The 14,581-nt window shown below is 44.2% G+C and overlaps 1 protein-coding gene across 1 annotated transcript in view; it reads left to right on the forward strand.

Annotated features, from left to right (window-relative positions):
• The window catches only part of Foxo1 (forkhead box O1), an 86,794-nt gene that overhangs the window by 68,600 nt on the left and 3,613 nt on the right, over nt 1–14,581 (forward strand). The window contains exon 2 of the mRNA XM_036190732.1: nt 13,154–14,505. Within this exon, the coding sequence (XP_036046625.1) occupies nt 13,154–14,491 (1,338 nt within the window). The 3' untranslated portion in view covers nt 14,492–14,505. The remainder of the gene's footprint in view (nt 1–13,153; nt 14,506–14,581) is intronic.

A 14,581-nucleotide genomic window follows, 5' to 3' on the forward strand; every position in this document is an offset into this window, starting at 1 on the left:
GTACTTGACACATGCATGCAGTTTATTAACCCGTCTGTCCTCCGTGCCTACATAGCAAAAGGCCTTAAACTAATAGTGGGGTTTAATTTTCTTTGCTTTGTATATAAATTAGCACAAAATAATTTAGAAAAATAAGCCTGTGGTAGTGAATTCTTCTTTAGAAGTCCATGCCTCAAATAGACTTACTCAAATGAGTTCTTTTCAACACAAAAGGAACCATTGTTTCTGAGGCACACATTGAAGAATACCTTGTTAGACTATGGAAGTAACCCGGAAGTGCTAGAGGAGGAAGAGATCTCTCGTGATGGGAAATTGGGGGATGCAGAGGATGCATTTGCATAGTCACTGGTTGGAGATGTTCTGTCAGCTGCTTGGTGGAAGAGCAGAAGGAATGAAGTTGGAGGACAGGGCTCCTCGAGGTGGGAGAAGGAAGGTGGGGGTCTGCCGAGAGTAAGGTTCACACCATTATCACCTGCTTTTCACTGGAGTTCTGATGGGAAGAACCGGTAACCCTTAAAATGTCTTTGGGGCTTAGAGCTTGTGTGTCCTTGTGGTTGGGAGGTGGCTGCAGCATTTCATTTTACAAGAGTGCATTAGGGAACCAAGGAGAAGTCAGAGTCCTTCTCACTTGAGACTCACATGTCCAGGTCAGTTGTGGGTCTGTCTTAGTCTTGGAATCTTGTCATGAACCTTTCAGAGTACGGTCAAAGATTTGAGTATTTTGTTGTCGGTTTGTCTGTGTTCGTGATAAATGAGTCATTGTTGCATTTCATTATTTCCTGTAATTTCCTTTAAGCTGTTCAAAAACACCTGAAAGATTTGATCAACCCTAAAAAATGGTCTCAAGAAACCAAGATGAATTGAGTTTGTTTGCCAGATGTTGAGAAGATTGGATAAAATGTTGGAAAGCAGTAGACTTATTCATGGAGGGAGGCTTTTACATTTGTTTTCAATAAATAGTCCCCGCTCCAGTGTTTCACCCTTTTAGACGTGAAGGTAGGTAAGAGAGAACAGAGTCAAGTCTCATAAATTACAGGACAAAAGGTGAAGGCTAGTTGAACATGAAACCACAGCATTTTCCATTCAGAAGTCCTGAGAGTGACACTTGTGTCTGGAGCTTATGCTGTCCTGGACACAGGCTGCACCAGCATTCTTTAAACCAAGGATGCTTTTCAGGTTAGGGAAGAGTCATTCAAAGACAGCAGTGTGTGTTTACACACGAAGGGCAGAACAATGTTCAGCAGTCTTTCTCTCCTTCTACAGTGTGTAGAATCCAGGGATCAAACGCCGGTCATTAGGCTTTTGACAAGCCTTTGCCCGCTGAGCCGTCTCACCCACCTGGCAGCTCTGTGGCAGAACCTTCTGAGATAGGCATTAATCTCTTTCCTGGGGCAGTAAAGAGCCAGCCATCTCCTGCTCCCACCACTCCTTAAAGGGCCACTGCCTTTCAGTACTCACCTGTACTCCAGGGACTAGCCCAGCACACGGACAAACACATCATCTGGAGCAGGGGTTTTGCTTTGCTTACTCTGATGGTTTATTCTAGATTACCATGAGTTTCTTGATGCATCCTCTTAATGGGTTTGGAATTGTTAACATTTTTACATTTGTGGTATGTTGTGCGTTTTCCAAACATACCCCCAGTGGATATTCATGACATGTCTATGGTTTATTTGGCACCAGGACATTATACAGCTCAGACTCACATAAACAGATAATGAACTATAACTGGTATAAATGTACAGACTAACAGGCCCTTTCTGAAGCTACCATTTGTATTAAACTATATGTCGAACAAATATTTTTATGTATGTGCGTGTATATCAGAGAGAGAATGGCAATGAAGTTCATAGATAGTATTCTTGAGTGTAACTTGTAAAAGATGTTTAAAAACTGTACTACTTGCTAGATGCTACCGACAGTAGTAATTATTCAATATCCTCTTGGAGGAAATGAACTCTTAGCCCTGGTCAGTGTGGAGTAAAAGAGCAAAGGAGTTTGGACCACCGCTCATCATCAGGCTGGGTGGAGAGGCTGGAGTCCTCTTCCTGTGCATGGCACCTGCCATGGAGTATGGTTAATATACCCAGTGACATTCCGAAATCCTATTCTCTTAATTCATGGTTATAACACTCACTTTTTAAAGAAGACACTTGTCAGGCTAGAATAGTAAAATCAAAGGTCAAATAGAAGAAGAAAAACCCGCCCCAGTGGTGAGGCTTGCAGGGACCCTGCAGGGCCCATGCAGGGCCCACAGGGCCCACAGGTGGATCAGAGGCCCTTTGCATCCTCCTTCACTTTCCCTGGATCATCGGGCTGGCCTGGGCATGCTGTAGGAGGTGACTTCCTGGTCTGTCCCCGACCCCAGAGCAGTTCTGGGAAGCACCTTCCTCCTCCATAGTGATGGGCTTGACCTAAGGACAGCTGGAGGCTGCATACCCTCGTTGTCCTTATGTTCTAGTTGGGTGCACATGGGTAGAAATGCTGCTCAAGCACAGTTACTCAACACTGTGGGGCAGAAGCTAGATCTAAGAAAGAAGTAAAACTGTTTGGGAGGCGTGGCTCTCAGGTGGGCACTGGAGAACGTGAGGGGTCACTGGACTCCGCAGCAGTCTTCAGGAACCTTAATAGAAACAGCATTGTGGAAACATTTGTTTGCAGATGGTGGTGCAAACAGGGAGCAGCAGCTCTGGGAGACTGTCTTTGGAAGGAAGTGTGAAGGATGGGGCTGTTGCACCAAAGGCCTGCTGGCCCTCATGTCAGTGGGAAGTCTAGAAACAATCTGGCTTGGACACATGGCAGTGGTAGTTGTACTTTTCCTTTGGGACAGTCCTGTAGTTCTGTTAATATTGGGCCAGCCAGTGCATTATTTTGGCATCTAGTTAGAGACAAACTATAGGAATTTGGGGTGAAGGAAGTCCCCCAACAGTGACTACTTAGCAAGCATGAGTTATTGTTGCCAGAATAGACAAGGTTCTCTATCAGCTTGGCCAAACAAACAAAACAACAACAAAAACCCATTGCATTACAAAGAATGCACAATTCTGTATTATCCTTGTTTTGCTTTCCTTGTAATGACTATTATAGTATCAGGGTTCCAAAGCAGGAAGGAAAGAATAAACAACTAGGTGTTAGCAGTTGAGCAGTTCTTAGGAAGCAAGCTGTGTATCTACAACATTAGCCCCCTCAGACTCTGCCAGACAGCTCCAGACGGGGCATTCTGTGAGTGAAGTCTTGTTTCAGGCTGTCAGAGCTTCAGTATTTTACCTCTGAATTTATATCCATGGAGTTTTTAGTAACTTTGTAAAGAATTTGGAGCACACACCTCTGACATATATGCGAGCAGCATAAATGAGCTATCATTATAACGCTGACAAAGTTTACTTTAGTCTTTTAAACACCCTTGAAATTGATCTCAACATCTGCTTTGCACTTTTATGCCCAATTAAAGTTCTTTATTGGAAGGAAGTTCTAATGTGCTACTTGGTCTAGATTTTTATTTTGTTTTTTGTTTTTTAATTCTTGTAGCCAAATAGATAAAGAACTTAATTACATTTTAATGCTGTGTTTATAGAACCATTTTAGATTTGGAAAAAAAAAATGATATGGCCTGTAAAATAGACCAAGATTTTCATTAGGAAACAGCAGAATCCCTTTAGCGGCAAATGAGATTCCTCTTACTACTCTCCTGTGGTGGGCCCTGTGTGTTTAAAACACCTATTTGCCAAGAGCAGCAAAAAGAGTTTGTATCGTGAGCAGTCAGTTAAGTGAAGTTTGGGGGCCTAGAGAGATTGCTCAGTGGTTAGGGGCGCTTGCTGCTCTGACAGATGACCTGGGTTTCATTCCCAGCACCCACATGGCATTTCAACACCCATCCATCAGTTCCAGGATCCACCACACTCTTCCAGCCTCTACGGGTACCAGACGCAGACACACTATGCAGGTATGCATGCAGGCAAAACAGCCACATCCATAATGATTTTAGTGGAAGGTTTGCAGAGGATGACTCCTTAGGTTACCAGCATGGGAGAATTACGGTTAACTGATGTGTACTTAGCAATATTTGGCCTCTGTAGCTCCCTGACTGAGGTTTAAAGGCTCTGGGGAACACCTGCACGATACAAGGAAGTGGAATTAATCCCAGGAAAGCAAGCTTCCTTTGGTAACACTTGTAGATCCCTTGAAAATAATAACAATGGTAGATTAGGGGAGAACAGATTTTAGCTATGTCTACCACTAGGACCTTATTAACTAGGGTGACACTTTATATAGTTGGCCTTGTTGGATTTTTGTGACATTTAAGCCAGAGCCTATAGCGTGTCAAGTAGTCTGGTTGACAGAGGTTAGAGATGGTCAGTGATCGAGATAAATGCCTGTGGTTGCACTAGAGGGAAGATGTGTCTAGAAGAGCTGCTTATTTCAGCCTCACCTGAACTTGGAGACTTGTCTTTTGGAGGCATTTCATTTCTTTTCCTCTCTTAAATCTCTGAGTGTGGTATCTCTGTCACAGCATGCTTGTGGCCAGCAAGTTTTTTGAGACAGAATTTTTCTCTTTGTGTTTTGCTGCACATGGCCAGGGTAGTGGACCCACAAGCCTCTGGGAGATTCTCTTGTCTCTGTTCCCAACTTCCCATAGGAGCTCTGGGTTTGCAGATGCATGCGCTACTGTGTCTAGGTGTGTGGATTCTGGGGACTCATGCTCGGGTTTGAGCACTTTACGCACTGACTCCTCTCCCCACCCAGTGTTTTAGTGCTGGGAATGTACAGAGCACATGCCAAGACTTGGTTTTCACATCATGAACATTACAAGTTTTGTTTTTTCACAAAACTAATTTTGTCTAATAAGAGGCTGTCCTGTGGGACATAGTTAAGTTTTATGGTAAAGGTGGAACACCACTTATTAAAAATTACTACCTCCCAAGCAGCAAAAACTTGTCAGAATTAATATTATTTAGCACTTTTTAAAAAAAAATCCATCCTGGAGCATTTTTTCTTAAATACTAAATGAGATTTTAGTATGAATAGATCTGTTGACTAAAGAGCTGGTAAGCCATGAACTTCTTTATTTCCTGTTTCAGAGCTTTGTTCTCCCTGCTTTTTAAGATTGTGGCACCTCCACTTTCCATCTTTGTTTCTTAAGGGTATAGACTCACTCATTTATAATTTGCCTGCTCACCAAATATGTCTGTCTTGCAATTCTTTCTATGTTCTTGAATGCTCTGTCCCTTCGTGCTCGAAGGGGCTGTAAAGGTTTGTTCATGGAGTGAAATGGTCAGGGTTTTAGAACAGATGTCATGTCCTTTGCTGTGTCCCGTACAGCCTGGGTCCCAGAACCTTGGCTGGGGTGACAAGGGAATGAAGAAAGGACACACACACGCACACACACACGCACACGCAGTGAAGCTGGGATCAGGTGGAGTTCCCTAATTCTGCCACTACCAGGCACCCTGGCACTTGAGCCTATTGATTAGGTACAGCACAAGGGGAGGGTTTAGCCTCGTCTGGGTAAGAGGTCTCTGGAAGAGAGAGCAGTCTCGGGCTGTAATACTCCCCAACTCCCCAGGTGCAGGATGTCGCAGTTGCTCATCTTTGCTCACACTGATCAATGGTAGTTTGTAAACACTCGTGTGCAGACTTCCAAGAAAAGCCTTGCCATTTCTCATCTGCCTAGCCTGTATGGGTAATGGCTGTGCCCGTGCTGAATAGACATTTGCTCAGGGTTGCCTAATGCAGGGCTTCCTCTGCTTCCTACAATCCCCTCCCCCTTTCCCGTTTCTTAAATGTTCAGGATGAATCTTCACACCTAGTCAAGGCTGGGTTCACCTCAGTGCTCCGCGCTAGGCTAAAGATGGTAAGGAGGAAGGAATGTAACAGCTACTGTATGCCAACAAAAGCAAAAGGAATGTTTTGCAGGTTAAAGGGATTAAAGCCCCAAAGCTCATCAAGGATTGTTTTGTAATATTAACAAGAGAAATAATCTGATGATAACCCTTTTGTATTTTTTAGGAAGTGTCGATATAATTGGATCATACCTTTTGTTACCATTATTGAATCTAGTCAACCAGGAGATGGGCCCAAATCAGTTTATAGTTTTTATATGAAGTCACTTTTGTCACACATATGTATTGGTAATCCATGTGATGTACTAAATGATGCCTAAATTGCAGTACTATAGCCCACCCTGAATAATTCAATGGAGCCCATTGGAACTCTAGGTGATTAGAGCAGTACCCCTCAAAGCAAAGGGGGCCATTAATATAAATATGTGTGGAAGAATGTGACCAAGGTGCTGGGCTAAAAAGCTGTGCTCTGAGGATATAAGTCCGGTAAGCCTATTCCATGACTGGACTTTTCTCTATGGATATGGTATCAGACATCTCAGAAATAGAACTGCTGAGTTGTCTCTTCATACTGAAATCAGGCTCTTCACTGCCTCCGTGGCATTTCCACACCTTCGGGGAAGATGAAAGCATACCTTTTCCCCACGTTAGAATGGGTTGGCTCAAGCCATTTTCTGTCACATCTTTCCTTTAGACCTTAGGTTTCAGTCCCGTTTCTGGTGAGCAGTACTGTTCTTTAGCAGTGAGGCCATCTTCTGTACAGTTTAAATTTTGTAGTATAAATGAGGCCTTGTCTAGAGAATTCTTCTAGAGAAAGGCTTTGCCATTCCTCTTGAGCATGGCCCATATGGACTTGGCCAATTTCCAGTGGGCCAGTTGGTTTTGGAGTCCTCAGCAGGCCATCCCCATTTCAAAATTCACCCAGGACTTACTCATGCAGGATTTACTCCACTCCACTCTGTACAGACCTTTGCAGTACAGACAGTTTTAAGAAGCCACAAGTTGCCATCTACAGTTGTGGTACCCCTAGAGTAATCTTAATGAACAGTATTTGAGAAAAAGCATAATTTTCATAGTTGCTATCTCAGATTGATCTTTCATTTGTCAACTAGCATGTCTTCTTTTTCCTGGAACAATTTTGTTGACGACGTTCTCATATAGGCTTCCAAAGACACCAAAAACTATGCTAAACACTCCCAGAATTAAATCTACAATCTTTGTAAGGGAGAGAAAAACACAGGATTGCAGTTCAGCTGTGAGGACATGGAAACAAGCCTGAGGAAGCCTGTTAAACAGGAAGTTAGTGATGAATGACTTAATCAAGTTGGAACCATTTGTGAGGGCTTCAAAATTCCTGTTTATATATTCCTTTACTTCCTATAACAAAGTAGCCAGCATATTTCCCTCACTTTGTGTGAAGTGATATTCTGAGCCCTTCCATGAATACTAACCAATAGGTAGTCATCTGATAGCCATGACTGTGGACAGATGTTAAGAGCCAATATTCACTGAGACCACTGACCTACTCTGGGTTGCCCAGTCCAGACTAATTCCAGGGCCAGCACCTTTGGTTCTACCTCATCAAGCATCTCTAAAATGTAGGAGGCTTCCCATGATATCAATGAATCCCTCACCTACATGACAGCAGAATCTCTCACATCCTTTGCTCAGTGAAAGACTTCTCTGGAATGATTGGAGTAAGCTAAAGCAGTGTAGAGGAAAATGTGATTCCACAGCAGTCTGGTAATGTACACTTATATGTTGGATGGCCTGAAAGAGGGTCATTCATTGTCTGAGAGTATAGACCAAATGACATGCTTTTAACTTATGGTAGCGCTTTTAGAACCATGAGCCTGACAGCTTTGGGATCACCAGAGAAGTGCTAAGACTTCAGACAGAAAATTGTGTAAGGGGTGTTCAAGTGAGGAAAATGAAATCATCTTTATGGAAAGGCATGGATTAACTGTTCATAGCAAATCTTCTGTTACAACATGTTTTTGAGCCAAATTATGTGCACACTGTTGGCAATTCATATCTCTAGACACATACATATACACAAACCGTTGGGTAAATGTCACACGATTTCTTTCTCATTTACAATCACACTGGACTATTTTAAGTAGTTTCATTAGTAGCTCAAATGGGAACTCTGTTGAATAGTGATTTTGCTACTTTAAGTCTGGAGGTTGTTTTCACTTGGTAGTGTAGAAGAGATGGTGTAAGAGAGGAAGCAGGAGGAGGGGACGGAGACTTACTGGCTATCTGTAACAGTTGTGAACAATAAGAAAGTTTGGAAATTAAGTACAATGTTTGGGAAAATCTAGTTTGTCTAGCATCTTTAGAAAGAATTTACAGAATTTCTACAAGTGGGAGCTCTTTGGTCATATGTCCTCTTCGCAGAACATGAGGTCCTTGGTGTTGGTTCCGTGCCCCATGCAGTCAGGTGGCAGTTCTCAGCAGCTGAGGGTCCACATAGCTTCTGTACATAGGCTTTCCCTATGCACACCTGAAACTCACACTACAGCTGCTGTGGTTTTCTCATAAAGGAGAGCCTATGGGAAGCAAGTCATGGTGTGTAAATTTGTCAGCCGTTAAGCAGAGTGTGGGTTTTGTAAAGTTGTGAGTGGAATTATTTATTCCTACTCCCTCATGGTATGTTCCCATAACTCCAGTGCCGGGGAGGACAGTGTTGAAGGTAGAGTCACAAAGCATTGCTTTGAGTTTGGTCTAATGGGGGAGGGTGTCTGCCTTGGTTTCCCTGTTTCTAAAGTCGGATGGTAAAAATCTGTCTGTCTTGTCTGTAGTCCTTCCTCCCTGTAGGGTTGTTCCAAGAGTGGAACGAGATGAGCCACAGCAAGCAGTAAGCCATAAAGGAAGAGCTAGGAGTAAGTACAAAGGCCAGGGTTTCATGAGCGAGATGCTTTCCGCTTACATTGCTGTCTGATGGTTACTCCTGGTTGAAAGAAAGACCAAGGGTGTGCTTATAATAGAACAGCAGAAATAAGAAATGTACAAAGACCCTGACTAGCAGGTAGTGGCCTTCACACAGGCTGAGAAGCAAGTTCAAGTGTGGCTCAGGTCAGACTCCAGGGTCCTGCGAGTCAGGCGTCTAGAGAAGCAGCACCAGATCCACAGCAGTGCTGGGGCTGACACTAGCAAGCAGAGGACAGGGCACGTTTTCAATACAGACCTCGGGGTGAGAGGCACAGTCTACGGCTGACTGACTTACGGCTAGTTCCTCACCTCCGATTTTTGTTGGAGGTTCAGCATTCCTAGAAATCTACTACAATGGATGAGTGGTTTCAGTGTTTTGTTTTGATTTTGTAAATCACACACCCTTTTTGATAGGACATCAGGTTATTTATGCAGTTCATATATATTGTGTGCATTCTGTAGCACAGTGTTAGACATGGATTTTTAAATGAGATTTAAAACTTCAAAGTAAATCCAACTTTTAAATAATTGACTTCTGCACTTCAGTGACTGCCTGATGGTTGCCTCAGACTGGGAGGATAAAAGCATCTTGGTTGGGGAGGACAAGGTACAAAATGACCCTGTCCTGTGTCTCTGGGGCTTTTTCCACCATAGGACAGTACAGTGGGTCTCGGTCATAACAGTCTCAATGGAGATGCCTGACAACGGCCACTGAGGCACCTCTGCTCTGGCCAGCAAGCACTGTCGAAACTGACTGTAGTGTCTGAATTCAATCCTGAGACGATGCATGTGCTGAAGAGCCATCATAACCTTCCTCCACCCAGTTCCTGTTTCCAGTACATAATCTAGAAATGCCTTGTATTAGTGGGAACAGTGAAAGGCCATAGTGTGTGTGTGTGTGTGTGTGTGTGTGTGTAATATAAACAAGTCCAAAACCCATTATTCTAAAGATGCTGTTATCCTCGTAGTGTTAACCTCATTGGTATTGATGGAGGCAAGCATCTTCCCATGTACTACCTTGTTTAATATGTTGACATAGAGCTGAGGGAAGTTGACTGCTCCTAGACAGTTCTGTGGAGGCCGTCTACTGAGTTGTCAAGTGGCTACCCACTTGTTCCCTTCCTTTGACAAACTCTGGAGGGAAGTCTGTGTCTTCATTCCTTCATCCATCCCTTTGTGCTTCCAGCATCCTGTACCATGAGCTGTCACAATTGAGGACATGAGTGGAGACCTAAGAATGTACAGGAAGACGTCCCATCTTCCCTGTAGTGTTTGTGGGGTGCCTGTCAACCAAGGCTTATTGAATTCATCTTCTCTGTATAACATCGATGAGAGACTTTGGAGATTTGAAACTTAGTTTAATCTTCTTGTGGTTAAGGAACTTGGAATCTGGCCTATGGAGGGTGTCAACTAGCACTGTAAAGAGCAGGACAGGTTGGACGTAAGTCCACCAGGCTTCTGTCTACCTTCTGTGCAGGGCTTGTTGTGTCAGGTTCCTTGGCATGCAGTGTTCAGCCATGCAGGTAGCATCAGGAATATGGCTGAGACTTGACTGGCAGACTGCAGGCCAGGATGGCTAGTCCAGAGGAGATGGCCAACCTTAGCCATCTCATGGTGTCGTATAGAAAAATCATAAGTGCGATTTTTGTTCTCACTGTCTCTGTCCTCACATAATGCTGCTTGGTAGAGAATGTTGAGAGCATGCTATCTCAGAGCTCTCACAGTTGCAGGCAGAATTGTGGACACAACATGGATAATAGCACCTCTCCAAACCCTGCCCCCTTTTTAATGTCCCATTGGCTGCATGAAAAACAGGAATTTATATAACAAGCCCTGCATAGCAGACCTTTCTCCTGGGGGGGGCGGCAGTAATTGTTGGCAAAGTTAGTATACAGCTCTGTTGCTCAGAGTGACCTGAAATGTCCTCAGAAAAATATGTAGTGTGATATTTTGATAAGTAAAGGATTGCTATGGCAAAAACAAAAACAAACAAACAGAAAGTCCAAGTCAGTAGATACTAACCCAGAAGTTAGTCAACTGTTTTTAAACATTTTTGAAGATTCATTATTATTAAGTCTTCTTCAGTCCTGTTGAAAGTGCCCCTCCCCTGTGTGTCCTTGCCATGGTCTGGCAGACTCTTCCTGGGCATTATAGAGCTGTACCCTCCCCGTTAGCTGCAGGCAGTCAGGAAGCTGATCTCTGGGAAGATCTCCTCCCCCAGACTCTCCTTTGTTATTAACTAAATGTGACAGGACAGGAGTCAAGCTTCCTCTCTTCCAGAAGTTTCATCAGAGCTTATCTGCGTGTCTATTGTGTTCAGAGAACACAATTATCATGATGGAATATTGTGCAAATGCCCAGACTTCCAACATGTAGCCGGCATTGCGGAATGCAGGTTTACAGAGCTGGCTGCTTGCCAGCTCACCCAGGCAGACTGCTGCTTTTAAGAGAATTGGAAATTGTGCTCCCTGGTGTTGGTGGACATGACAGCCAAAGCTAGAGCTCAGGGTGATGGGGTGGAGGAGAGGATGACAGGGAGATAGAGACAGCAAGTTTTTGAAAATTCAGGGATTGAGTTACACCGTTGAAAGAAGATTAACTCTTTGGAGATGTTTGGAGTTCAAGACCTGTTCCCTCATAATAGGCCTTGAGTTGGGATAGATCATAAGTAGGAGTATAGAACAAAGTCGGGGGGGGGGGGGGGCTGACTGACTGACAGACAGGCACTGCCACATACCTGCCTGGCATCCAACCAGAAAGCTCCTGTTGGGCCATGTCTGCTCCGCCCTTGCCATGCACCCTGGCAAAAGAACTTGGCACAGCTGTTGTGTTGCAATCCTTGGGTGGAATGTGGTGCAGAATGCATTCTGAAATGTGGGTTTCTGAGCTCTCTTGGACCTTTGACTTTTGTCTTTAGAAAGTGAGATTACCACTAGCCTCCTTTTGTTTCCCATCTCTTGGTGAGAAAAGACATGAGTGTGTCAGGGTCATGTGGAAGTCTGACCCTGTATTGTTCTGCTCTGGTACAATGGTTGGCACATGAGTGCCTTTATTCCCTGTCAACAACATGAGGATGTGGGCATTGTGGCTGCCTTGGGTGACCACAGATCTAGCTAGAGTCTTGTTGTGGTCCAAGAGGGGCCACAGAGTATTTGTGCAGCTAAGCCTGGCACTCAGTCAGCAGAGAAGGCCAGAAAATTGAGGAGAGCCATGTGCATAGCTCTGCTCTGAGGATTGTGAGATACTCAGAATACATTCCTGGATTTGGGGTTAGGTCTCTCAGGATCTAATCTGGTTGCCAAATGAATAGGGCAGAAAGCTTAAGACAAGATGCTCCTGGGACTAAATGTTTTCTCTTTCCCACATAGGCTCTCCCAAATTCCAAAGTCACACTGGGCTGTCCTTGTCTTCTTCATCAGAGGACTGACCTGCTCTCCAGTGTATTTGCAGTTTGCACATGCTTGCCATGTGTATGTTATACTGTCCTGTCTACACCCCCACTGAATAGGAGCATCACTTAGGGTGCCTTCTTACCCTGCTTCCTTTCACATTGCCCCTCTTTTATAGGGTTAGAGAACTTCTTGAATTTAAATGTTTCATTTTATGGCAAGTTAACTTTCTCAAGAGAATAACTGTTTTCATATTTATGTTTGATGCAATGATTCTCAAGGTATAAAGATACGAATTTAGGTCTTAATTATTTTTTCTTTTTTGTAATGTGACTGTAGTTCATACTGGCCTCAGACTCACAATCCTGCCTTTTCCTCTCAAGTGCTGAGATTAGAAGTGGATACTGAATGTCTGTTTGGGATTTTGGTTCCTGAGCAGGGCAAGATCCTACTTTTATCTCCTTATTCTGTGATCCTTTAGGCCCAGTAATACAGAATGTCTCACTTTGTGATGTTTTTTTACCTGAAGGGGGAAAAAAATGGGAAAGGGCTTTGTTTTTAAGACAAGTTGAAAACTGTATAAAAAAATTAGTTGTGCTTACTTATTGGAGACATAAGTGCTTTTTTTTTTTTTTTTTAAGAAAAATGCCATTTTTTCCTAACTCAATTTGAGAACTTTTATACTGAGTTTATTGTACTGTTCAGAGCCAGTGGTAGAGGTGCCTGTTGCATAAGCCTAGCCTGGTGCCTTGAGTTGGATGCTCAGAACCCATGTAAAGGTGAACAGTGAGAAGAGACTGCAGAGCCATCTCTGACCTCCTACGTGCTCTGGCTTCAATACCGTTTGCCCTTAAATACATTTGCCCTCCTCACAAGTAAAAGCTGTTACGGTGTTCAGATTGAAAACTGTATCTATATGATCCTTGTTGAACAGTAGTAAGTTTCCCAAGTGGCAAGTACTGCTTTCTAACATATTGTTTTGCTTCACAGAATTCAATTCGCCATAACCTGTCCCTTCACAGTAAGTTTATTCGAGTACAGAATGAAGGAACTGGAAAAAGTTCTTGGTGGATGCTCAACCCAGAGGGAGGCAAGAGTGGAAAATCCCCTCGGAGAAGAGCTGCGTCCATGGACAACAACAGTAAATTTGCTAAGAGCCGGGGACGAGCTGCCAAGAAGAAAGCATCCCTCCAGTCCGGGCAGGAGGGCCCCGGGGACAGCCCTGGCTCTCAGTTTTCTAAATGGCCTGCAAGTCCTGGGTCCCACAGCAACGACGACTTTGATAACTGGAGTACATTTCGTCCTCGAACCAGCTCAAATGCTAGTACGATCAGTGGGAGACTTTCTCCCATCATGACAGAACAGGATGACCTGGGAGATGGGGATGTGCATTCTCTGGTATATCCGCCTTCTGCTGCAAAGATGGCTTCCACTCTGCCCAGTCTGTCTGAAATCAGCAATCCTGAAAACATGGAAAACCTTTTGGATAATCTCAATCTTCTCTCATCCCCAACATCTTTAACTGTATCTACCCAGTCTTCTCCTGGCAGCATGATGCAGCAGACACCTTGCTATTCGTTTGCACCGCCAAACACCAGTCTGAATTCACCCAGCCCAAACTACTCAAAGTACACATATGGCCAATCCAGCATGAACCCCTTGCCCCAGATGCCTATGCAGACACTTCAGGACAGCAAATCCAGTTATGGAGGATTGAACCAGTATAACTGTGCCCCAGGACTCTTGAAAGAGTTGCTGACTTCTGACTCTCCTCCCCACAATGACATCATGTCACCAGTTGATCCTGGAGTGGCCCAACCTAACATTCGGGTCCTGGGCCAGGGTGTAATGATGGGCCCTAATTCAGTCATGCCAGCCTATGGAAGCCAGGCATCTCATAACAAAATGATGAACCCCAGTTCCCACACCCACCCTGGACATTCACAGCAGACGTCTTCAGTCAATGGACGCACCCTGCCCCATGGGGTGAACACCATGCCTCACACGTCTGCCATGAACCGCATGACCCCTGGGAAGACATCTTTACAAGTGCCTCTGCCCCATGCCATGCAGATGAGTGCCCTGGGCAGCTACTCATCTGTGAGCAGCTGCAATGGCTATGGGAGGGTGGGGGTCCTCCACCAGGAGAAGCTCCCAAGTGACTTGGATGGAGTGCTTATTGAGCACTTGGACTGTGACATGGAATCTATCATTCGGAATGACCTCATGGATGGAGATACCTTGGATTTTAACTTTGATAATGTGTTACCCAACCAAAGCTTTTCACACAGTGTCAAGACTACGACACACAGCTGGGTGTCAGGCTAAGAGTTAGTGTGCAGGTAAGTCCATTCACTCTGGTATCAAAAGGCCTTTGAAACAGGGACACAGTAGTACCATGTGTCTTCCCTGGTTAGA

The sequence above is a fragment of the Onychomys torridus genome, chromosome 6 (assembly GCF_903995425.1).
Source record: "Onychomys torridus chromosome 6, mOncTor1.1, whole genome shotgun sequence".
Lineage (NCBI taxonomy): Eukaryota > Metazoa > Chordata > Mammalia > Rodentia > Cricetidae > Onychomys > Onychomys torridus.